Genomic DNA, 24,812 nt, shown 5'->3' with positions numbered 1-24,812 from the left:
GCCGCCTGCTTGTTCTTCTGACGCAGCCACGCCTGGAACACCTCATCGTTTTGCCGCCGCCTGTCGTCTACCTCGTCAGTCACCCTACTGGAAAGAATGATCAGTCGATTAAGTAATATCACTGTTGCAAAAGAATACAAGAAAAGAGATGAGAGGTGCTTGCCATCCAAATCCCCAAACAATTTAAAAAGATGCAGGGACTAAAAAAAGGTAACGAGAATAGAAAGTATAGACTCAAGGCAAGAATATACAAATGTACAAGGTGGTAAGGAACAACACTTAGTCGTGAGGCAAAGCACAGTACAGCATGAGAAAGGCTAGCATTCAACAACCACATTTGTTCACTCACTTGTGAAGGTCCGAGGCGCTGGCTGCTTTCCTCACACGGGCCGGGGGCATCAGTCTGCCCCCGAGTGTTTGTCCGGGAGGTGTGTGAGGGACACCGCTGTGGGAGGCGGAGGAGGGCGGCCTCACGGGACTACTTCCACCGACGCGACTGGATTCTTTTGTCGTGCTGCCAGAGGGTCTGTGAGCCGTCGGCCGTACTGGGCCACTGATGGACGACTGATTGCGACTTCTTGCTCTGGAGACGGAATACGATGATGTTGAGGATGACGACGATGACGAATGGGAGGAGGAAGACGATGCGGACGATAAGGGAGAAGATGAGGCGGAGGGGGCATGCGCTGTGGATCTGCTCTTGTGGCGGCTTGACTCGTTGTGTTTGATGGTGTTCAACTTGTCCGAGGAAAGGAGGGCAGGCTTGATCATCGGGGTGCCACCCCCCACACGCTTGGGCTTCGGGCTGCGACCTGTCTCGCTGGGCGAAGTCTTGGCCGACTCAGATGAGTTTTTTCTCCTTCTTTCAACGGGAGGGCTTTGAACTTTTCGTGAGACATGGTCCTTTTTACTTTTGTGGGAATGCTTTTGTGAGTCTCGCGAGGGAGGGAGCCCTTCCGTGGGCGCCGCTGCCTTTGTGAGGGGGGCAGGATCAGGAACGGAAGTCTGGAGCTTCTTTGGAGGACATTCATTGTTTGGAGTCGATGCTAGCGGCCCTTCCTCTCTTTCTGATTTCTTGTTATCTTTTTCTGTGCTTCCAGGTTCTTCTTGAAAATCTTCAAAATCATCACTGTACTCGAAAGAAGCAAAATCTGACTCGCTCTTGGCCGGAATATGGAAGCTGATTGTGTCTGAAGCATCGTTACATGTGTTGTCTGAGAGTATATTGACAGATGAGTTGGCGGGTATTTCGTCTTCTGTCGTCATGTCACCAAGACTCCTGGGTCCCCTCTCTACGTAGGTCTTCTCACTTACCTCTAGTAAAGATACGCTGCCTTTTGTAACTAAGTCAGCTACCTCCTGTACTTCTTCAGCTTCCTCTAGCTTGGAATCGGGTAGATTCTCCTCAATCTCTGGACTCTCAACATCTCTGGCCAAGGACTCAGTGTAGGATACACTCCGGTCATCTAACAACAGTAAAGGCTTCTCGTCCAGGACATATCTTGACCCCGCTGGCTCGGGAAGCTCCCCGTCGACAAACGAGGAAGTGTCTTCGTGTTGATCCTCCAGCTGCAGCTTCGGTATATCAAGTGTTTTGCTGTGCGTCTGAGAGGTGAGACCGTGACCATCGTCCCCCAGGACTGAGCTTGCCATCATGTCCACCACGTTAACATTTCCCCCCAGCACCTCTTTGGCCTCTGCGCTGAGGGAGGTGAGACCCTCCTCTCCCTCCTCCTCCTCAGCATCGTACAGGATATCTGAGGAGTCCCCATAGCCGTCGTCTGAATCTGTAAAAATGTGTAACAATTATTATTTCAAGTCAGAAAGGCTATGTTTTTATGGGGAAGGGTTCACGCTTTAATGGCTAATTAGTATAAAATGTTATTTATCTTTTGTTACAGATCTATAAATTAACATAAACATCGAAAAATTAGTATTGTAATGCGAAGTGTTCACTATTCACTGACTTGTAAATATTTGTCATACGTCTAAAAATGTAGTTCGTTTCAATTTTACAAATCTACAAAAATACATAGGATAAATTTTCGGAGAGAGAGAGAGAGAGAAGCACGCAAAGAAACATGAATTAGTGAGCCAAAGTTCCCCACAACAATTCCTGGCCAAACACTCGCCTGAAGGAAAGTCGTCCCGCGGTGAGTGGTAGTCGGCGATCACCTCCCGGAAGCGGATAGTTATGGCACGGTCACACTCCGCCGGCGTCGGGTCCTCGATGAGAGCCCTGTTCACCTCTTTCAGCCTCTCCGTCATGTCATACGGAACGATGTCCATGTCTGGAAGAAGAGTCGGGTCATAATAAAACATGGCGGTGCTCGATTCCAAGTACAGGTAAAGCCAGGAAGGTAATGTTCAGTGGGTGCTTGGGTACTCTTCATGTTCTTTGATTATTTCTGTTGGTCAGGTAGTTGGTTATAGTTATATAGTCCGACTCGGCTATGAAGTCAGTTTGGGCGGGGCTCACTCGAGAAGTTCCTTGGCTACAGCGCTGACAAAGTTTATTTAATGTATACAGAATATATGGTACACAATTTCAAATAGTACGTAAATGACATATGAGGGAGTGATGTATTGGGGGTGAAGCGGCAGTGCTGTGAAGAGGTTCGGACTCAACCCAAACTGACTTACATTTGTGACGGACTATAGTTAGTTTGTTAGGTAGTGAGTGAGTGAGACAACAAGTAGCCAGCTAGTTAGTCTGCTATTTAGTCAGTAACTTAGCTAGTTAATTATTTAGTTTGTTAGGTGGTTAGTAAGGCAGTCTGTCAATCATCAGTCAGCTAGTTAGTTTGTTAATCTTACTAATATAGAGAATATAGTTTGTTTGGGGCGCTTGCAATGACAGTGTTGGGCTGTGGAAAGAATATAAAACCTTATATTTTCTAAGGTGGAAAACAAGTAGTCTGACCCTCCTGTACTCACAATAGGACTCATCATCGTCATCATCTTCGGAGTCGTCTGAATCATCCTTGGTGCCGTGTGTGAGGGAGGAGGCGCACCCCCGGGCCTGCTGCGGCGTCGGGTAGTTCCAGGTGAGGGATTCCAGCTCCATGAGTGCCGCGCGCTGGTCCGCCGTCACCGTGTAGTCGTCGTCCGCGTCAGTGATTCTGTCACAAAGGTGTTTTAGAGGTTACAAAGGCCCAGGATACAGGCACAACATCCAGCTCATGTTTACCTACAGACTGATATATGTAATTGAGGCTAGTGAGCAAAAGAATATCATCCGTTTGACTCTACTCAACGCGGTGGGGGGGGGGGGGGGAGTGGATGAGTCATTCCTTATATTTATTGTTGCAAAAAGATGCAGGATGGGGAAAAGGAAGGGGCTTATTGTCCATCTCAAACCATAAATAAAGTTAAAAAGTGAGGTGCTTGCCATCTATTCAAACTCACAAACAATATAGATTATCGAATAACAGAGCCTGAAATATTATGATAGTGAATAAAGATGGACTTATAACCCTACCTAAAGGAGTTTCTAGCTGAAGACCCATCACATGAGCAAATAGTAACCTATCATCGCTAAAAGAGTAATATTTCCCCGCATTTTAAAAACTCAGAAACGAGTAATAATAATGGAAACGGTTACCAGAGTGATGATTAACTTTTAGAGCGAGTTGGGTGTGATTCTAGAGTTTTACCAAGACAGGTATGGCACACAAAAGCTACCTTCTGTTCATCTTAACTCTTGTAATACGTCCAGTTTATGAGACTGAGGCCTTGGTGAGACTGTGGAATATCCATAGTGAGTCTGTTATAACAGCTAGAGCCCTGTGGGAGTTATCACATCCAATAATTTTGGACGTAAGGGCGACAGCTTCCTTATCAGCTTCGATGTCTGGACCTGAGGTGAACGATTGTTTCAGTCCTTGTAGTTGTGCCTCTCTCACAATGATTTCCATAGACAGTACAAAGGGAGGACGGTTATGACAGCATGATACACACACTGGCAGTGTGTGTGTCTTGCTGTCATAACCGATGGTTTCCTCCCAAGACGACTGACTGTTAGCACACCTCTGATTTCTCAGCGGCCTTGCAGTTAATTTATAAACATTGTATCCCCTCTGTGGCCTGTTGCTACAGCCGAAGGCTAGGCAGCAAGGCATTACTACATTAAAAATTAGCCAAATCCGCTTCCAAAATAAGTAAAATTATGTTTTTATACCTCAGTTAAAAGTCGGCGCGGTGCTCGACGGGCCATTAATGGCGCCCAGCAGACTTATACACAGGGGCGTCTATGTCGGTACTCTTTCTATCAAGAGACTCGAGTAAACACTAACAGTGCTGCACGTGCACGGCAAAAGCCAAGTGCGTCAGGGCAATTTTTGACGATTTTTCCCGTTCAGATGCTGTAGTCACCTTCTGAGGGGAAGTATAACAGCGGGGCAATGTATACGTCTATTTTCCTCTGGAATACTTCTGTGAAATTTACAATATATTCATAAGTGCCACCGCCTCTGGAGACACCCACGTGAGACGCCTGCACATCCATGCTGTTATAGTACAGGAGGCTTGCCTGCCCGCCTTGGAGGCTATGTTAACTTCCTAACGTAGGTAAAACTACGTACTCACTACTCAGATAGGTTTTACGTGTTTTTGAATTGATATGTTAATTTACCGTAGGATATTATGTATTCTTACTATATCCCGGGGACCGAAGGACGTTTTCCGATAGAAACTTATCCTTTAAATAGCACGTCAAAACTTGTCCCTTCATCTGCAGAAGTGAAAAGCTGTGAGCGATTGACTTAATGAGCTTGTTCATCAATTAATTTATATACTTATTTGTTTGTCTGTTTATTCATTTACTTGTTTATTTACTTATTCATTTAATTTGGCAGCTGGACCCTCATCTTCCGCATCTCAAATGTGTCTTCTCGTCTCGCTTTCCAGTCGTCTTTAGGTAAGTAAAATCAGTAAGCTGTTAATAATATAGTATTTAATAAGTTCGTCAAACTACACTTGCATAATATCCATAATATTTTAGGTAAGTCCTTCTCTTCCCCCTTCATGTATTAGGCTAACCACTGGCCCAGGCACCCCATTGTCTATACCGTGACACTCAATGTCTACGGTTTTAATTGGTGAGCTAGTTTACGTATTTGCTTATGCTGGTGTGGTTGCACTGGTTGGGCCCGTAAGCTTGTGCCATCTCTCCGGGCTTAATTTTCAAAAGTAATATTAAGATTAGCAATGTTTCGTGTTCGTAGCCTACTGTGATTTTCTTCCATTATTTATTGCTGTCATTTGCGTGACTGAATTACTACAGGTTGTGGTATTTAATTTGTTACTATTTTGTGTCTAAAATCAAAAGTTTCTAAATGATTTTCTTCATTGGTTCAAGCATTTTTTTTCTACGACAGTATACGTAAATGGATATTTCGTGAAAGAGCTGAAATCATAATAGCTTAATAGTTACTGCTAAGCTTTACGGTTTTAACATTAAAATCCTCTTCTTAGGTAATATTATGTAGCTGTGAGGAATCTAATGCATTCATATATTCAGTGGATCAGAATAAATGTATGAAATTCATTCATGGCTGTGTACAGAGGTTAGTGAGGGCATTGAGCTCTGGCACAGGGGAACTTATTGTTGTATTATTGTGTATTGTTGTATTATTCCAAGTTTCATAGGCGAGATGTTGCATGCAGACTACCTTTACATTATACACTTGAAGAAATTTACGGAGTTTTCACAGTGCACTAAGGAGGAAGTAGCCATTGGCAAGGCAAGGTGGAGGCAGTTCTGTCCGGCTGATATTGATTTTTTTTTCTTTCGAGCTGGTGCTTTACTTTCTGCCTTCATGGATATCTTTGTTTCATAACATGCAAAAGAAGACTTTAAGTTATTTGCCTTTTTTATACTAGTATTCATGAAAAAAAAAAATGGATATGAATCAAGGAGTTGAACGTTTCCTGTAATTACCGTCGCTTCTTCATTTTTTCCTTTTAATCCTTCGCATCGTCCATCAAGGCGTCGGCTAGGGACTTGCATCACACAATTCACGTCAAGGAGAACAAGTCATCAGTGTCTCCTCGCACCTTAATTTGCCTGAGGACGACCATCTCTCACGAGAGCTTGCCGTCCCACGCGCCTCAAGTGTTGCGGTCAATACCAAGGAAGGGTGAGGAAGACAGAGTACCAGGGAAGGGAACATAGGCACTAACTGCGGAGAAAGGAGACACGGACGAGGGGGACGTCAGCAATAAAAATACAGGGGAGAAGAAAGCATAATCGTAAACTATATGATAATTATTATACTCGTAGGTTTTGTAAGTTCTGAGCGAATCAATGTTGAAAAGGTTAATTCTATCTTGAAATTTCAGTCTAGTTAATGAAATTAGATGATGCCAGCCTTTATGCGTTGTCTCATTTTTCGTATCTCTCATTAACACGTCTTAACCGTGTAGGCTAGCTGTAAAAGAAACAAGAATCCTTTGTATCTCGGACTCTGTTGGAGTTGCCAACTACCAACATTTATATTGAATATATTTTCGTCAAAAGACGAAGCTGAGAGTCGATACGCGCATATAGTTGAATAACTAGAATGGTCATATATCACCCGAGGACTAATTTCACTCTCCTTTGCATCATTTTTATAACAAGACAGGGAGAAGAAATTAGGGCTGCCAGGTTTGCAGCAAAATTGTTTTCTTTTGCAAGGAATAAAGCAGGCTGGTCAATGTTTTCTTCTCTGCCATATTTTTATACGAAATTATTTGAATTATTTGAATGAAACGCCATAGTAGTTTGCTACACAACCCTTTTAGAGAAGCAAATTAGAAGTATTGCATTTCCTTCTTCACGCCGAGGGACCGGATACAGTGCTGCCCTCTACCAGTGTTCAGCTTCGAAAATTCCCCATAAGAAGAATGCCTACAAAGCGGTGAACGTACAACTCGATTTTTATAAGAAACTCATGGCCTTCTTGAGTGTGTGCACAAGAAGTAAAGGCGGACCTTGCGGACATTCAATGGTGTCAGGGTGAAGGAACAGCTCCTACGTACCACAGCTGTCCTTGACGCCGAGCCAGGTAATTGAGTCTCAGGTGAAGTGCGTGGTGTGCCGGGCCCCTTATGTAAAGTGTAGGCGTGGCAAATTATTGAGGCTATTTTGGTACGAGCTCCATCTTTCTTTCTTTCTTTTTCTATGTTTCTTCCTCTGTTCACCTCTAGTTACTTCAGTCTACCTTTAATTTATTTTCTTTTTCTCCTTTTCTTTTTTTCTCTTTTTTTTTCTTTCTTTAATCATTTGTTTGCTTCTCTCTCTCTCTCTCTCTCTCTCTCTCTCTCTCTCTCTCTCTCTCTCTCTCTCTCTCTCTCTCTCTCTCTCTCTCTCTCTCTCTCTCTCTCTCTCTCACACACACACACAAACAATGCAAATTACTTTTTTTCTTCTATAGTAATAACTTCTGCAACATCAGAGAGAGAGAGAGAGAGACCCCAACTTCACCGTGACTCCTGAACCCCAATTTTTCGCGGTAACATGAATCCTCCAGCCCAATATTTTTTTCTCTTTTTTACTTTTCGATTACGGAGGACACGCGAGTTGGGGTGACCTGACAGGCTCCTTTCTTTCCGTTATGCTGACCCCGTCCCTGTGTGTGTGTGTGTGTGTGTGTGTGTGTGTGTAATTCACCTCTTGGTCTGCTGGGGGTCTCTCTCGAGACAGCCAGCCGTTCCCCTACGGAAGGATCTCAGAGCTCGGTAACCGATCTTTGGGTAGGACTGAGACCACTCACACACAACACTCCGCGACAACGAGGTCACAACTCCTCGCCTTACGTCGCGTACTTACTCACTGCTAGGTGAACAGGGGCTACACGTGAAATAAGATAAACCCAACTTATCTTCACTCAGTCGGGGAACCGAACCCCGGTCCTTCTGGTTGTGAGGCAGACGCTCTAACCACTGAGCTACCGGGCCTTGTGTGTGTGTGTGTGTGTGTGTGTGTGTGTGTGTGTGTGTGTCCCCGAGAGAGAGAGAGAGAGAGAGAGAGAGAGAGAGAGAGAGAAACAGACATAGACAGAAACAAAGACAGTGATTACATCTGAAGACTGTATCATAAATTAAGGTCCATAAGGATTTGCATGCTATTTTTTATGTAGATCTTCCAGGCATTTGCAGGAACGTAATTATAAAGTGTATATAGTCCATAAGTAGTTGGCGTAACTCAGGGAAGATTACGTGTATGTTTAAAAATAGTCCAGAAGACGAAAACTTGCACCAAACTGAGAAGCCGCGACGTAGTACAAGAAACCTTACAGTTAAGTTTAATAATCTTGGGATATTCTTTTCTTTTTTAGATGGATTCCCCGAGTTCATATTTTTCTCTTTCGTGTCTCCTTTACCGTAAAAAGAGACAAAAGGGTGCCGATGTGAGCAAGAAGAGCGCGTGGCACAGATCATCTACCCATATAATTCTTTGACAGGGTAAACATTTGAAACACTTGAAACATTTTATTATCACTTTATACAATTATGTATTTACAATAATTTTGTAGTGCAGGGAGCCCATTTAAAGCTGGGAGCTTTTTGGGCAGTACTGGAAACTTAGGTGACGGATTTAATCAATAGTGAAAAAAAAAAAAAAATATATATATATATATATATATATATATATATATATATATATATATATATATATATATATATATATATATATATATATATATATATATATATATATATATATATATATATATATATATATATATATATATATATATATATATATATATATATATATATATATATATATATATATATATATATATATATATATATATATATATATATATATATATATATACATAATAATAATAATAATGATAATAATAATAATAATAATAATAATAATAATAATAATAATAATAATAATAATAATAATAATAATAATAATAATTATAGTAATAATAATAATAATTAACATTGTGATAATTATAAAGTAATAGTAGTGTAAATAATAATTAAGTGATAATATTAACACAATATCATTAGTATAAAAACTGTAATTGATTTAAAAAAAATAATATGATAGTACTGTAAATGATAATGTAAGTAATTGTATTAATATAATAATAATAGTATAAGGTAATAATTGATTAAGCTGAGGACACACTCTGACAGATGATACATGGACTTAGTAATTATAAGTGAGAAGAATATGTTTTTTAAATTGTTTTTTAAAGGAGTGTATTGAATTTAGAGCTTTAATATGATTAGGAATAGAATTCCAGGTTTTAGGTCCTGAATAAGAAAGTGAGTGTTGAAAGACTTAAATTATGGGCAGGTGTACGTAAATTTTCATGAGTACGGGTGAAATAAGTATGTTGTGGCTGTAAGGACACGGAGGTTTCACTTTTGATCTTTTTATACATGTAAATACCAATTTGAAGCTTATTTATGTCAAAAAGTTTTAAGGAATTTGTTTCTTTAAAGAGAGGTTGTGTGTGGGCAAAGTAGTCACTGTCTGTAATAATTCTTATTATTTTCTTTTGAAATCTAAACCAACACAAAGACTGGCCAGGTATTATTATTATTATTATTATTAGTGTGTGTGTGTGTGTGTGTGTGTGTGTGTGTGTGTGTGTGTGTGTGTGTGTGTGTGTGTGTGTGTGTGTGTCACCCCTCGGAGCGTGTCAAGGAAGCCTTCGCTGCGACGCTGTAAACACCATCAGTCAGCCAGTCAGTCAGTCAGGATCAAGGCAGCGAGGTGTCGGCCGGCGTGTCAGGGGATACAGTCATGCGGGGTCCCTCCCTCTCACGCCTCTCTTCCGCAATGACGCTTTTCTCTTTGTGCGCCTTCGTGACTCCTCAGCACCATGCGTGTGTTGAGACTCTCCCAACCCTATCATTCAACAAAACAATCCGCGTAATCATTCATGTTTTACGTTTTAACCCACTTAGTGAATATATACTTCTCTGTTTCTGTCTCAGTCTCTCAGTCTATGTCTCTCTCTCTCTCTCTCTCTCTCTCTCTCTCTCTCTCTCTCTCTCTCTCTCTCTCTCTCTCTCTCTCTCTCTCTCTCTCTCTCTCTCTCTCTCTCTCTCTCTCTCTCTCTCTCTCTCTCTCTCTCTCTCTCTCTCTCTCTCTCTCTCTCTCTCTCTCTCTCACACACACACACACACACACACACACACACACGTGACATATATATACCCCCGCCCACACCCACACCCACACTTATACTCACAACACTATGATTATCGTCAAGCAAGTATTGATGGAATAAGAATACAGTTCCTTGGCGTGTAAAATGTCCCCAAAGAGTTGAATGCAAGTAAGAAATATAGTTCGCATTATTGAAGAGGAAATCAGAAAATGTGCCCCATTCAAACATAAGGCACACTTTTATTGTACTAGAAGTTGTCCCTTAGTGTAGACAAGAAATGTAGCCTGTGCTGATAAAAGGGAATAAGAAAGTCCATTAGGTAGGTCGAACATAAAGGATTGCAGTGACATTATTTTGTTTTTTCATCTATTTATTCATTATATATTTATTTACTCTTGTGGTGGTGGGTGAATGCTATCTATGCTCCACTCTTTTGCCGAAGTTTCATATTCTGCAGCGAATTTGAGAGTGGAATCAAAGCAGTATTTATGTAAAGTAATTTTGGGCCATCTCATTTATCTTTAATGATTTTTTAAGTACATAACATCTCTTTCTTTCCTTTTCAATAATTTCTACCCTCCTCCTTTTACCTCATTGACTGTGCGCGTTACCTAACCTCTCCTTCTTCCCATTTTAATCATCTTTGTCCTTCTCTTTTAACTTTAATGAGACTGTGGGATCTCACCTCTCTCTCCTCCCCTTTTAATCACCATTACCCTTCTCTTTTTACCTTAATTGATGACTGTACGCGTTACCTAACTTCTCCTTTTTCCCATTTTCATCATTGTTACCTTTCTCTTTTAACTTTGATGGGTATATATTATTCCACCTCTTTTTCCTCCCCCTTTGATCATCTTTACCTTTTTCTTTTTACCTTAAATAATGATTGTGTACCTTCCTTCTTTAAATTATCTTTGCCATTCTCTTTTAACTTGTGTACCTCCCTTCTTTTAATTATCTTTGCCATTTTCTTTTAACTTTAATAAGTGTGTATTGTATCTCATCTCATTTTCCTCCCCTTTTAATCATCTTTATCTTTCTTATTTTACCTTAATTAATCATTGTCTACGGTACCTAACATCTCTTTCTCCCCCTTTCAATCATATTTGCCTTTCTCCCTATATGTATAAATTATTAATAAGTGTGTATGTTATCTAACCTCTCCATCTGAACCAGCTTCGTCCTCTTTTACTTATTTACTTTAATGATCCTATATGGTGTCTAACTCTACTTTTTCCCTCGTTCAACCTTCATCTACTTCTCCATTGGCCGTGAGAGTATTGGGTCCTCTTTTACTTATATACTTTAATGATCCTATGTGGTATCTAACTCTACTTTCTCCCTCGTTCAACCTTCATCTACTTCTCCATCGGCCGTGAGAGTATTGGGTCAAGGTCTTGGCAGTGACTCACCTAGCCTTGTATCGAGCACTTCATCATTTATTAAGTGTTTCCGATAGCGCCCTCACAGACCCTCGCCGCCTCATGACAAACGACTCCCCGCCACCCACTCGTCCCGTTATCAAATGTCATTATAACACGTAATTACATATACTTAACTTATACTCTCTTATACTTAAACATGCATAGGTGTTAGTGTTTTATGCATGTTTGTCTCCCTGTCTAATTTGTCTAATCTGAAGTGCCTGTCTATGTCTCTTTCTGTCTGTTACACACACACACACACACACACACACACACACACACACACACACACACACACTTAATTGCGAAACACTGTAAGTCAAGTGAAGTGGCAGAAAAGTAAAGGAATAAACACGGCAACAATGCTATTACTGAAAAAAAAATAAGTGAAGGAAAAAGCGACCCATTGATTATAGCCCTAACGACGCCGCCCCTCCCCCCCACTCCCCCCCCCCCCCAGCTGATTGTTCCTCGCCCATGCCAACCCTCCCCCCCCTTTTCCCTTGACCTCAGGTAGACTTGTCAAGGGCATTGGGTGTGTCCTGAAAAAGAGAGAGAGAGAGAGAGAGAGAGAGAGAGAGAGAGAGAGAGAGAGAGAGAGAGAGAGAGAGAGAGAGAGAGAGAGAGAGAGAGAGAGAGTAGCAACAACAACAACAACAACACACACACACACACACACACACACACACACACACACACACACACACACACACACACACACACACACACACACACTTTCTACCCTTCCTCCTACAAATATGCTGTTTTCACATGCGACCATTACTGTTGCCCGAGGTAAATTGCTTTAATTAATGATATTTTGTCTCCGGTTTCAAAGTTCACGCAAAATAAATCATCATCCTTATATCGGCATCATGGCGGTGGTGTTGTTCCGTCTTAGTGAGCGAGTGGATATTGAATTCCCCCATGCAGCCCTGTCACTGTCTTGCTCTGAAGCGCCGCCAATATTCTGTAATTTGGAGGACCTGGAATATATTGCGGCGATATGCTGGTATAAATTGTTGTCTTCCGTCGTCTGTAAATTATATCGACAACAGTAAGGCGTTGTAGTACGGTGTCTGGTAGCCGTGAGACATCCAGGACATAATTGGTGTAGTTGCGACTCTCACGCCACGCTAATATACGGGACAGTCGCCAGGGCGTCGCGTGCTGCCGCGTAGTTTTACATAATCATGCAGTTCTGCCTATTATCTTTCCATCAGAAGGAACAGGCGGGAAATCAGCGATCTAAAGTGTTTGCTTACCAGAAAGTAGAAAAGTATACACACAAAAACAGCTAACAACTCACAAAATATTAATGATAATGCGTAATGGGTCAAGCGAAGTGAACCATTGGTAATTAATTAGCAATTCAAAATGAGAAAGTATAGTCTCTCTCTCTCTCTCTCTCTCTCTCTCTCTCTCTCTCTCTCTCTCTCTCTCTCTCTCTCTCTCTCTCTCTCTCTCTCTCTCTCTCTCTCTCTCTCTCTCTCTCTCTCTCTCTCTCTCTCTCTCTCTCTCTCTCTCTCTCTCTCTCTCTCTCTCTCTCTCTCTCTCTCTCTCGCTCACCAAATTTTGTTATACATACTGAAAGCAAGCTACTGATTTCGGGCCGTCACAACCAACCTGTGTATAAGAAAATAAAGATCAGTATATCCATTAATGATGAAAAACAACCCTTTTTCTATTCAAGAGGCGAAGTGTTAATAGGCAGCCTCACATTTGCTTACCATTATTTTCCTGGCGACAAGCGTGCAGTGACGACACGTGCACAGCGCCTGCAGTGCCGTGACGTCACGAGTACACGATCCTTGCATGCCCCTAACGCACAGCTGGACGCTTCTCCGTCACGTAGGTACGTTTCTTGCGGCAAGCGGCCTCAGCTCCAACGGAATATAATGTTATGAAGAGCAAGAAGCCTTTTACTTTACTTTCTGTGATATAATTACAATCCATGAGTGTATGATTTTGGTCGCTGCATACTGAGTGTTTAGCTTAGTATATACCTCCTTCTTACTCCAGGTTGCTCCTTAAAGACTCCTGGAATGAGGTGATGAGGAAGAGTTTCATATCGAGAGAATGAAGATTTGACACGTGCTTATAAATATGAAGGAGTATTCGCAAACCAGTTCAGACGCATTATTATTCTTGAAAACTTTGCAGAATTCTGAGAAGCATGGCAACATTAAAAGTTGAGGTGTATTTTTCTTTGCACGAAATGCTGGATAACGTGAGTCACGCTAGACCTAGAGAAGCAAGGAATCTGGACTACTCAAACACAGCCCTGACACATGACACGGCCTTCTGTGTGTGTGTGTGAGAGAGAGAGAGAGAGAAAGAGAGAGAGAGAGAGAGAGAGAGAGAGAGAGAGAGAGAGAGAGAGAGAGAGAGAGAGAGAGAGAGAGAGAGAGAGAGAGAGAGAGAGAGAGAGAGAGAGAGAGAGAGAGAGAGAGAGAGAAAGAAATAGAGAAAGAAATAGAGAAAGAGAGAAAGAAAGAAAGAAAGAAAGAAAAGAAAGAATGAGAGAAAAAAGAAAGAAAGAAAGATATAGAAAGAAAGAGAGAAAAAAAAGAGAAAGAAGGAAAGAAAGAAAAAAGGGGAAAGAGTAATATCCCCTTGTGTAACTTGAACACCAGTGTGCGTTAAGTTTTTTTTTATGTAAAGCCAAATATAGTCGAGTGTTGAATATAGAATTATATACATTTTCTTCTTAAATTGACTCAGGTAACAAGGTGAGGCGGCCTCGACCCACAACCACCGCCTGACGTCACTCCCGGGTCACGCCGCCTGAGTACGTACTGGCGGAGCTCCTGAGAGGCGGCCGAGTCTGTGGCTTGGGCAGGTATTCTTAGACGCTTCCACCCTTTACATCAACTATTTACTAAAGGCCGAAAAAGAGATCACTCGTGTTCTAATAAATGTTGTTTTTTTAGGCTCATAATACGGATGAAGGGTCAAACCTACCAGAAGGGTCATAAAATTACCCCTGGAAGTGGTCAAAACTCCTACGAAAGCCTTGTGTGTGCTAGGGCGTCGAAATGTTTAAGAATATGACCTAAAGGGGACACGGTGACGATGGTTGTAGAAAAAACTCAGAGAACTTTAGGGAAAAATGAAAGCTGTAATACCCGACAAGAGGGAAGGCCTACTGAGGGTTACGATGGGTGAAGAAAAGCCTATGGGAAGGCGGTGGCTGAGTGGTCAACGTGTGGGCGCGGTGGCCTGGAGGACACGGGTTGACGTCCCGCCCGTCGCTACAAGCTGGCGATTTTCAGTCATCGTCGAATGATTCTAACACTATCCACATGCTGTTCTGATGGCAACCTGTTAACCCGAACTCTAGCGAAACTCTCTAAAGTGGATCAAGTAGAGCTCCCGGCTGTAGCATGAGCCAAGCAAGATGGCACCACTATAAAACATTTGGCTGTGCTACTAACGCACTGGGTCCGATCAACTGGCCCCATTAGAAAGCATACCGGCGCTCAAGGCCGACCGCAATATGGTGAAGGTTAAAGAGTAACGAGAATTGTATTACCTGAAGAGAAGAGGGAAAGCATATTGAGGTTGAAGAAAAAAACTTATAGGGAAGGTTAGAGAGTAATGAGAGTTGTAATACCTTGTAGAGCAATGGGAAGGCTACAATGGTCGAAAAAAACTCGTCTAGATAAGATTGGGGAGTCTAGGGTTGTCGTATTACATAAAGGAAGGAAAGAAAGGCTATAGTTCGAATTCGGGTACGATTATCGAAGAAAACTCTTCAAAGGAAGGTTAAGGGGAATTGAGAAACTTTCATATTGCTGAAGGGAAAGGCAGCTGACGAAAAAAAAAACCCTCTTAGGGAACAATAAGATATGCTTTCGTTTTATCTGAAGGCATATTGGAACGAAAGCCTCACTCGAAGGATATTCCCCTTTTTATCCCTCTTTCACAATCCTGCTCTTGGTGAAAAGTAGCGGAAAAGTTGTTATAAAGCACCAAGGATTAAAGCAATATTTAAATGAAAGCCATGGTAGGAGACATGCCCTTCTAACCCACACTTCTCTTTATTCCAATTCACGATAATAATCAACAGAAGAATCAGTGTTGGAACGATAACCATGGTTCAAAACACCCTCGCCCCCAATTTCTTCTCTTCACTTCTACTCGATGTTTGTTAGCAGTAAATTTGATCCACTTTAGATTTCAGCTCCCGTTGTCACCGAACACTCGTACAAATTGTCCATTCTGATCACCACTTCCTTTCGTTTTAGTCATTCCTCCACCTCTTCGTCCTTCTTTTCTTCTTCTTCTTCTTCTTCTTCTTCTTCTTCTTCTTCTTCTTCTTCTTCTTCTTTTTCGTCTTTTCTTCTTTTTCTTCTATTTCTTCTTGTTCTTGTTCTTGTTCTTGTTCTTGTTCTTGTTCTTGTTCTTCTTCTTCGTCCTCCTTCTCCTTCTCCTGCTCCTCTCCTCCTCCTCTCCTACTCCTCCTCCTCCTCATCATCATCGTCATCATCATAATCACGAACAACATTAAACCATTCAATATTTTCCTCGGCACTTAACTATCCTTGACCCCTTTCCGGCCCTTCTCTAATCAATGCCAACCCCCAATACTCCTGCCTCGCTCTCCCTGACCGGTCTTTTCCCTGTTGGAGGAGACGTGCCTTACCTCTTTCATGCCCCCCTCGCTCCTCTGACGTTAACTGACCTTCCCTGAGCACTGAGCCCTTCCCCGCACCCCTTCATCCTCCTCCCTCTCCCTCCTTGACAATTTTCTTTTCGTTTTCCACCCCTTGACTTAAACAATACTGGTAAAAGAATGTCCACGTGATTTTCTCTCCCAGTAAAGTCAAGGTATCGTTTTATCTTTTTTTTCCTTGAGCCCTCCCTTCCTCTTCCTCCTCCTCCTCCTCCTCCTCCTCGATTTTTTTTCTCTTTCCACCTTTTAAAACTATACTAGGAAGCAATGTCAACGTGATTATTTCCCCCAGTAAAGTCAAGGTATTTTTTTTCCTTAGTCTCTGCTCCATTCTTTAAGAGAGTCGTGACATCATGTAATTATTTTTTTTAGGCAAGTCAAGATTTGTGCTTAACTGAAGAGATTCGTGACCCGTTTTCTTTTTTCCTATGATAGCAGACCCAAGATCCTTTTTTTATTATTTTCTGTCCAGGAGAGGAAGGGTCAGTTTTTCTATTCTAGGCGAGTCAGGATTATGTTTTTTTTTCTCTCTATTTTTCTCTGCTCAGGAGAGGCTGGTCAGTCTTTCTCTTCTAGGTGAATTGTGATTCTGATTATTATTTTTTTCATCCAGGAGAATCAGGGTCATTATATTTTTTTCCTAGGAGGGTCAAGATTCAGTTTCATTTCCTTTTTCTTTTTTCGTGTCCTCGTGACCCTTTCATGCTTGTTATCTTCCTCGAGCAGATAATCCTTAACGAATTCCGTGAACATAAACAGTGAACAGTTCTTAAATTACGAGTTTCATTCAAAGACGTTCATGCGTGGCGGAGGGGTGGGGGGGGTGATAGTGAATGTTGGAGGGTTTTACTGATTTTCCCTCTGCTTGTTTGTTTGCTTTGTTTGTTTTCTTGTTTTATTCGTTCATAATTGTGCGTGTAAGCACACTCACATGGAGAGAGAGAGAGAGAGAGAGAGAGAGAGATTTACATAGAAAATCAGACCACACAGACCCCATGGTCCAGACTTGGTGGTCTGCCCTTAAACCTAAGTGATTTTACATTAATCAGAAGACTCCAAAACGTTGCATTTCTACTCTAGTTGATATTAAGTTGAAGGAAGTGACGGTCGAGCTTATTTTTGAAGGAGTCAATCGTGTTACACTGGACCACTGACGGTGGAAGCTTATTCCATTCTCGCACTACAACGTTGGTGAAGAAAAATTTGGTGCAGTCTGAATTTACTTGTCTACATCTGAGTTTTACGCCATTGTTCCTCGTGCGCAAAGTGTCATCGATCATAAACAATGTTGATCTGTCTACATTCGTGAAACCATTAAGTATTTTAAAACATTCGATCAGTTTTCCTCGGGCGACGTTTCTCAAGAGAGAACATGTTAAGGGTGAAAGCCTTTCTTCGTAGGATTTGTTGCGCAAGGAAGGATCATTTTCGTTGCCCGACGCTGAACACCTTCTAATTTAGCAATATCCTTTGCATGGTGGGGAGACCAAAACTGTACCGCATATTCCAAGTGGGGTCTGACTAAACTGTTGTAGAGCTGGAGTATTACATCTTTATTCTTGAATACAAAGTTTCTTTTAATGAAGCCCAACATTCTGTTCGCTTTATTTGCTGCATCGATGCATTTCTGTGAGAATTTGATGTTTGACGCGATTTTTACCACCAAGTCTTTGACGCATTGAACGCGTTTGAGTTTAACGCCGCGCATTTCGAATTCGAACTTCTTATTCCTCGTTACAACTTGAAGGACCTGGCACTTGTCTACGTTAAAGGGCATCTCCCATCTATCCGACCAAGCTGAAATTTTGTGCAAATCCTCTTGGAGGCTTTGCCTGTCTTCGTCAGTGAGAACCGAGTTGCCAATCTTTGTGTCGTCTGCAAATTTACTAATGCGGTTATTGAGTCCAACATCCACGTCGTTGATGTAAATAATGAAGAGCACTGGGCCAAGGACCGAGCCCTGAGGGACGCCACTAGTGACAGGCGCCCACTCTGAGTTAAATCCGTCGATCACTACTCTTTGTTGTCTGTTGCTCAACCAATTCGCGATCCATTGGTTTACTTGACCGTCAATACCTATTTGCTTTAATTTGTAAAGTAATTTATGATGCGGGGGAGAGAGAGAGAGATTATTGCAAAGGTTTCTAGTAGTAATATAACTTCTTTAGATTTAGAAAACTAAATACCAAATTTATAACTTGCCTCTTGTTTTGTTCCTCATCAATTTTCTCCATCTGATAGAAAAAAAGGTTTTGAGAAATAGTTCTTCGTGAGGATGCGTTTGTATATATATATATATATATATATATATATATATATATATATATATATATATATATATATATATATATATATATATATATATATATATATATATATATATATATATATATATATTAGGTTAGTTCACCGTATTTGAAACCATATTCCTGATTTCCGTAGATTTTGTATGTAATAAAGTATTAATAAAAATCTCTCTCTCTCTCTCTCTCTCTCTCTCTCTCTCTCTCTCTCTCTCTCTCTCTCTCTCTCTCTCTCTCTCTCTCTCTCTCTCTCTCTCTCTCTCTCTCTCTCTCTCTCTCTCTCTCTCTCTCTCTCTCTCTCTCTCTCTCTCTCTCTCTCTCTCTCTCTCTCTCTCTCTCTCTCTCTCTCTCTCTCTCTCTCTCTCTCTCTCTCTCTCTCTCTCTCTCTCTCTCATACGGTGGTACACTGTCACGTACTTTTAATCAGGTTATTAACCTCAAATATACATAATTCCACTTGCTGCACCAGATCACCTGTGATACGGCGTGTGTGTGTGTGTGTGTGTGTGTGTGTGTGTGTGTGTGTGTGTGTGTGTGTGTGTGTGTGTGTGTGTGTGTGTGTGTGTGTGTGTGTGTGTGTGTGTGTGTGTGTGTGTGTGTGTGTGTGTGTGTGTGTGTGTGTGTGTGTGTGTGTGTGTGTGTGTGTGTGTGTGTGTGTGTGTGTGTGTGTGTGTGTGTGTGTGTGTGTGTGTGTGTGTGTGTGTGTGTGTGTGTGTGTGTGTGTGTGTTTCCAATCTATTATTGTGAATTGGAATGGAAGGTATTTCTCGATATAATTTCAAAAGGTAGTCCTGGCACAATAAAGCGAAGCCTCGTCTGGTTTATACGGTAGAATAAACTTTATGAAGTTGACAATCACTTACGAATGATTGTCGCCAGAGGTAATAAACTTCCCCTTTACGGTCTCTTGTTACTTCCCCTGGTCTTAAAATATAAGTTTTATTGGTATAATTCTATTTTTCTCGGCTGTGGGACTTAGATAGATATATAGATAGGTAGATAGATAGACAGGTAGATACTTTCGTACATACATTGATGGATGGATAGGCGTACAGATAGAGACAGACAGACCGACAGAAGACAGGCAGATAAACGAAAAGACAGACAGAGACAGGCAGACAGACAAACAAACAGACAGACAGGCAAAAGGAAATTATATCGTAAAATTCTTAAAAATTATAATGAAGAACACAGTGCACGACAGGAAAATACACACATACACAAACTCATAAAGAAACAAGCAAGCAAACAAACAAACGAACAAACAAACAGACAAACAAACACTAAGAAACAAACACCTAGTCTCTAACATCGAACATAAACACTTCCTAAAAAGTTTCGAAATACGTGCAGCCACCATGACCACAACAAGAAAAACAACGTACTTAGCAACAACATACAAAGAACAGCACTAACAATCACCACAACAACAATAACAACTAACAAAGCGCATGCAAGAAAGAGACGCCGCTCACCTCTTTAGTAATCCCGTAAGTTTCCTGAGTAGCGATTCCCTGTTTGTGGCCATTGTTTGATATTTCCATGACAACAAGATATCGACCACCGAGCACCATGCATGAGCTCTTCACACGAGTTCGGGAAGACGAGAACACAAAGTCAACTAACGCTTCGACAGACACAGGAAACGTTTACCTCGATGTCGCACTCTATCAAGCATCAGTCAGTCAGGGGAGACATATTACACAAGGGCATGAGGTGGAGTCAAGGGAGATGGAGGGAGGGGTTGAGACTGCATGTTTGTTTGTTTTCCTGGACAGTCGCTCACTCAAGGCCACGGGTCACTCTTCATCATCAAAGCCTTCGATATTCCAGGCGGTGACGATTAAACATTCACGCCACGCACTGTCCCTAACATTGATCACGCGACGAGTATTGGGAGCGCGTGTACCCTCTCAATGCCTCCTCAGTACCAGCCGTAGAGCGAGTATCAGCACCAACACCACTGCTTTTGATACTTCCGCCCCGTTCTTCCGTCGGAGAGATGTCTTCGGTGGTGACCGCCAGATTTGGGGCCAACCAATGGAATAACGTGGCCAGCAGGCGAGCAGGCGCACTTGATCAATACTTCGTCTCGATCCCCTTGCACAGCGGCTTTGGTTTCGCATCCTGCACCTCCTACAGGCCCTATGAGGTTGCGAGATTTTGATCAGTACGAGTAGCGAAGGATGAGGGTAGCTACATTAGCACCCCACGACTCGATATATTTGTGGACCATCGTTGGAGGCGTGAGCACAGACCGGGACGCGTGGTGGCTGCATGACGTCACGCGTTGGGGATCACGGAAGGTCTTCGGTGCCACACATTAGTCATTAAAGCACAGGAACCTCGGTCACGCCCGCAGGATGAGAGGATCAACGGCGGCGGAGCATGGCAACGACATGACACACTGGGGAAAAAAAACCTCCCACACCCACTCACCAACCCCCCCACACACACACACACACACACACACACACACACACACACACACACACACACACACACACACACACACCCTAAGACATGCAAGGAAGGAAAAGTTTCTCTCTCTCTCTCTCTCTCTCTCTCTCTCTCTCTCTCTCTCTCTCTCTCTCTCTCTCTCTCTCTCTCTCTCTCTCTCTCTCTCTCTCTCTCTCTCTCTCTCTCTCTCTCTCTCTCTCTCTCTCTCTCTCTCTCTCTCTCTCCACCACCACCACCACCACTACAACCACAAGCAGTTATTATTAATTTTTCCATTAAAGCAAAAAAAAAAAAAAAAAAAGGAAAGAGAAAAGAGAGCCGCTTTAGGAACTGGAGATAAGGGAGGAAATCTCATTACACACGCAAGGCAAGAGCTAAGGAACCTGCATAAACGGCAAGGCCCCATAAAGCAAGCCCCGTTAACTTCTCTTCCCTCCTTCAGACGACTCTTTGCTTCATTACGCGGAACAAAATCAATTCCGGGTGACAGTGCACAGAAGCCAGGCAGTTCGTTAGCAGTGGCAGTGGTGAGCTCGTGTAATATAGGTGCGTGAGCTACTGCCATGAACGTGATGAGGGAAGCGTGAGGAAGTGAACCGCGTGGGGGAGAGGGGAGGAGTTCCGCAATAAAGGAAAGAACAGACGGGGGAAGAGGGAGAAGGTGGACATGGAAGGATAGCCCCAAGTACAGGGAAGCGGACATGGAGGGACAGATTTTCAGCGGTAGTGATCGAGGAGGGCAAAGAGTCGAGCGCTGGGAAGGAAAGGAATTATGTAGACTGTGGACGGGGATGAGGGAGCGTGCGAGGGTATTAGAGGGACAGAGAGAGAGAGAGAGAGAGAGAGAGAGAGAGAGAGAGAGAGAGAGAGAGAGAGAGAGACAGTCAGACAGACAGAGACAGACAGACAGACAGACAAACAGGGAGAGAGAGAGAGAGAGAGAGATTAGACATTTTCTACAAGAATTTGACAGTAACATTTGAGGTGGAAGCACGTGTATTATGAGAGAGAGAGAGAGAGAGAGTCCGTTCCTGGAAGCCTTGTAACCATTTAAAGATGCAATAGGTCTAAGAAGGTATTGGAATAGAACGAACACTCATTCTTCGCTATATACTCATTCACTTGTGCGTGTGACTTGTGGATCCTATCACAGTAATATCGTAATTACGTGGAGGTCGATAATGTCTTTCTTCTGATTGGATGTGTGTTACTGATGAAATTGAACCGGAAATTACTCGTTTGAATATAGTTCTAGAATCTCGGGAACGACTTGGCTATATAACAAAATCCTTTCGTTGTAAATAGTTATATAAATCTGTAGTTATATTTATCTCGTTACTTCTGTGCATAGAGTTTCAACTACAAGAGGTCTGGTTTATTTTTGTGTCATATTTTTTTGTATGACCTCAAAGTGTGTTGCAATTACCTAACACACACACACACACATCGGATCAAACACACACGAACCCTATTTCGCTTTCATCTTTGTTTTGGTTTCCCGTGCAGGCTGCGGGTCAGTTACCTTGCGTGCTCAGGGTTGCCAGACGCATCCAACCCCCTCCCCCCACGTCCCTCCCTTGTCTGTTTATATTTTTTCCCCCTCCTTAGCCCATCATCGTGGGTCCCATGTGCCTGGGGCGCGTTCCTTGGCCTCCGGAAATCGATCTAATGTGAAGTAATTATGGATTTACTGACCCAGCCTTCCCTTCCTACTACAGTTGACTAGCGGCCTCCTTGCCTCCCTCCATCCATCCCGTCTCCCCTCCAAACAGTCAGTCTCCAAGGAGGAAAAACACGCTTAAATTACCTCGTGATGGACGTTCATTAGGCCATTTTTCCCGTCTTCGTCTTCCTTCGGAGCCTCGTCGATAATAAGTTCTCGTTTTGGGGGGGCGGGCTTGTGTGTGTGTGTGTGTGTGTGTGTGTGTGTGTGTGTGTGTGTGTGTGTGTGTGTGTGTGTGTGTGTGTGTGTGTGTGTGTGTGTGTCAAAAGGTTCTTCACCTCAAGGACGGAAGACTTTTCTGTGTTGACCTGTCGTTATGTTTAGCGAGTATGTACTATGCATGTTAGTGTTGGGGGGAGGGGGGGGATGTATGTGTGTGTGTGTGTGTGTGTGTGTGTGTGTGTGTGTGTGTGTGTGTGTGTGTGTGTGTGTGTGTGTGTGTGTGTGTGTGCCAAAAAACATCAAGCAATTTAAAATCTTATCTCAGGTAATTGACTTTTACTGTTGATGTGTTTTTTTTAGGAGTGCTTTTCGATGGCCTGTTCTTCCCAGCAATCACTTTTTCAATTGTAACAAAGTCCTAGCAATATCCTTAATTATTTCTAGCTTCGATTCAATCAAGAGAAGTGACACTCCCAATCCGTATTCCTTTGAAAAATAAATGACGTTGAAACCTTAAAGCTCGACATTTGCGTCACGGAGTCAGACGGGTCCTTCATCACAAACGAATGAGGGTCTGACGTCAAGAAACTTTTGTCGGCCGAGGTCTTCCCCTTCAGGCCCTAACGCCGCGGCTGGGGGTAGTATCAGGACACCTCGAAAACTTAATTATATGGTTCGTTTTTAGCATCATCTGATTTCTTTGGTGTAGTGTTTTCGCATCTTTTGTTCAGCCCTTGGTCTTTTCTACGGTACAGGAGAAAGATTAAGGACAAAACGATGTACCAAACGCCTGCAACCGAACAAGAAAATAGGAAGATGCCAAAACTCATGATCAAATTCACTTCGATGTGTGTCTTGGAACTCCCCTCTTGATAGACTTTACATATAGGAAAGAGGGAATACAGCACAGAGGGCAACCTGTTCTAAGTGTTATCAGTGAGAAAGATGAATGAATGTAGATACTTGCCTGTCCTCTTTAGCGCAGAAAAAGAAGGCATGATAATAGCAAGGAGCCGGAGACGAGTGGTTCTCTAGAGACGGACGATCAAGTCTAGCGCAGTGCCATTAAGTGAGACAAGTACGGCCCTCCGGTGAGTTGTTCGTTAAGGGATGAGATTACAGTTACCTGCATTCTGGTTTGCGGTGCTCTAAAGCTGTATACTCGTTTATACGCGTAGGGAGAACTATGTATGCTATGCTATGCTATGCTTTATGTATTATTTTTAGTTTATTTTTTCTATTTTGCTGTACAGTGGATTTTTATAAAGTTTTTTTTCTCTTGGTTGAATAATGAATAAGACATATTTAAGACTTAACTCCTTTTTTAATAATTTGAATAGGTTTTTATGTTTCCATTGCTTTAGAATAGATCATTTATTTTCCCTGTGTTTTAGAATAGATTTAAAGTTTCAGTATTGTAAAGCAGAGGTGTTGTTTCTACTGTGTTTGAGAATAGATCTTATATTTTTTTCCCTTATGTTTTAGAATATGACTTAGGGTTCCAGAGCTTTAGAGCAGAGTTGTAGTTTATATGTATTTATGAAGAGAGTATATAGCTTGCTGTATATCAGAGCAGAATTTATAGGTGTTATGTGACTTAGAATAGAGCTTATAGTTTCCCTTTGTTTAATGAATGTTTTATAGAAGATTTTCCTCTCTGATGGAGTATTGTATTGTTGGAGGTTTTTTGTGTGTGTCTATTCGGCACCGTAGAAACTGAACCGAAGGCAAAATTGGGAGGTGAGGTGTGGCGGGCAAGGAAAAGTTTTGGAGCGGCAGTCGGTCACGGTCGGACCAACGTTGCCAAATTGTCGTACAATGAACATTGCATTTATCATTTTTAGGCTCCAAGACTGTTGTAACCACACAAATAACGATAGGAAATTAAAGTTAGCGTTAAAGCTGTTAAATATTGATAGGTTTCGTCCTTTT

The 24,812-nt window shown here is 42.2% G+C and overlaps 1 protein-coding gene across 1 annotated transcript in view; it reads right to left on the bottom strand.

The window, feature by feature from the left end:
• The window catches only part of LOC127004422 (serine-rich adhesin for platelets-like), a 31,943-nt gene that overhangs the window by 3,058 nt on the left and 4,073 nt on the right, over positions 1-24,812 (bottom strand). The window contains exons 2-5 of the mRNA XM_050872092.1: positions 2,938-3,122; positions 2,133-2,291; positions 350-1,787; positions 1-87 (exon numbers count right to left, since the gene is read on the bottom strand). The exon at positions 1-87 is cut by the window's left edge and continues 12 nt beyond it. Of these exons, the coding sequence (XP_050728049.1) occupies positions 1-87; positions 350-1,787; positions 2,133-2,291; positions 2,938-3,122 (1,869 nt within the window). The remainder of the gene's footprint in view (positions 88-349; positions 1,788-2,132; positions 2,292-2,937; positions 3,123-24,812) is intronic.

This window comes from Eriocheir sinensis, chromosome 28 (genome assembly GCF_024679095.1).
Source record: "Eriocheir sinensis breed Jianghai 21 chromosome 28, ASM2467909v1, whole genome shotgun sequence".
In the NCBI taxonomy this organism is placed as follows: Eukaryota; Metazoa; Arthropoda; class Malacostraca; order Decapoda; family Varunidae; genus Eriocheir; species Eriocheir sinensis.
This window is presented reverse-complemented; position numbering and strand designations above follow the sequence as displayed.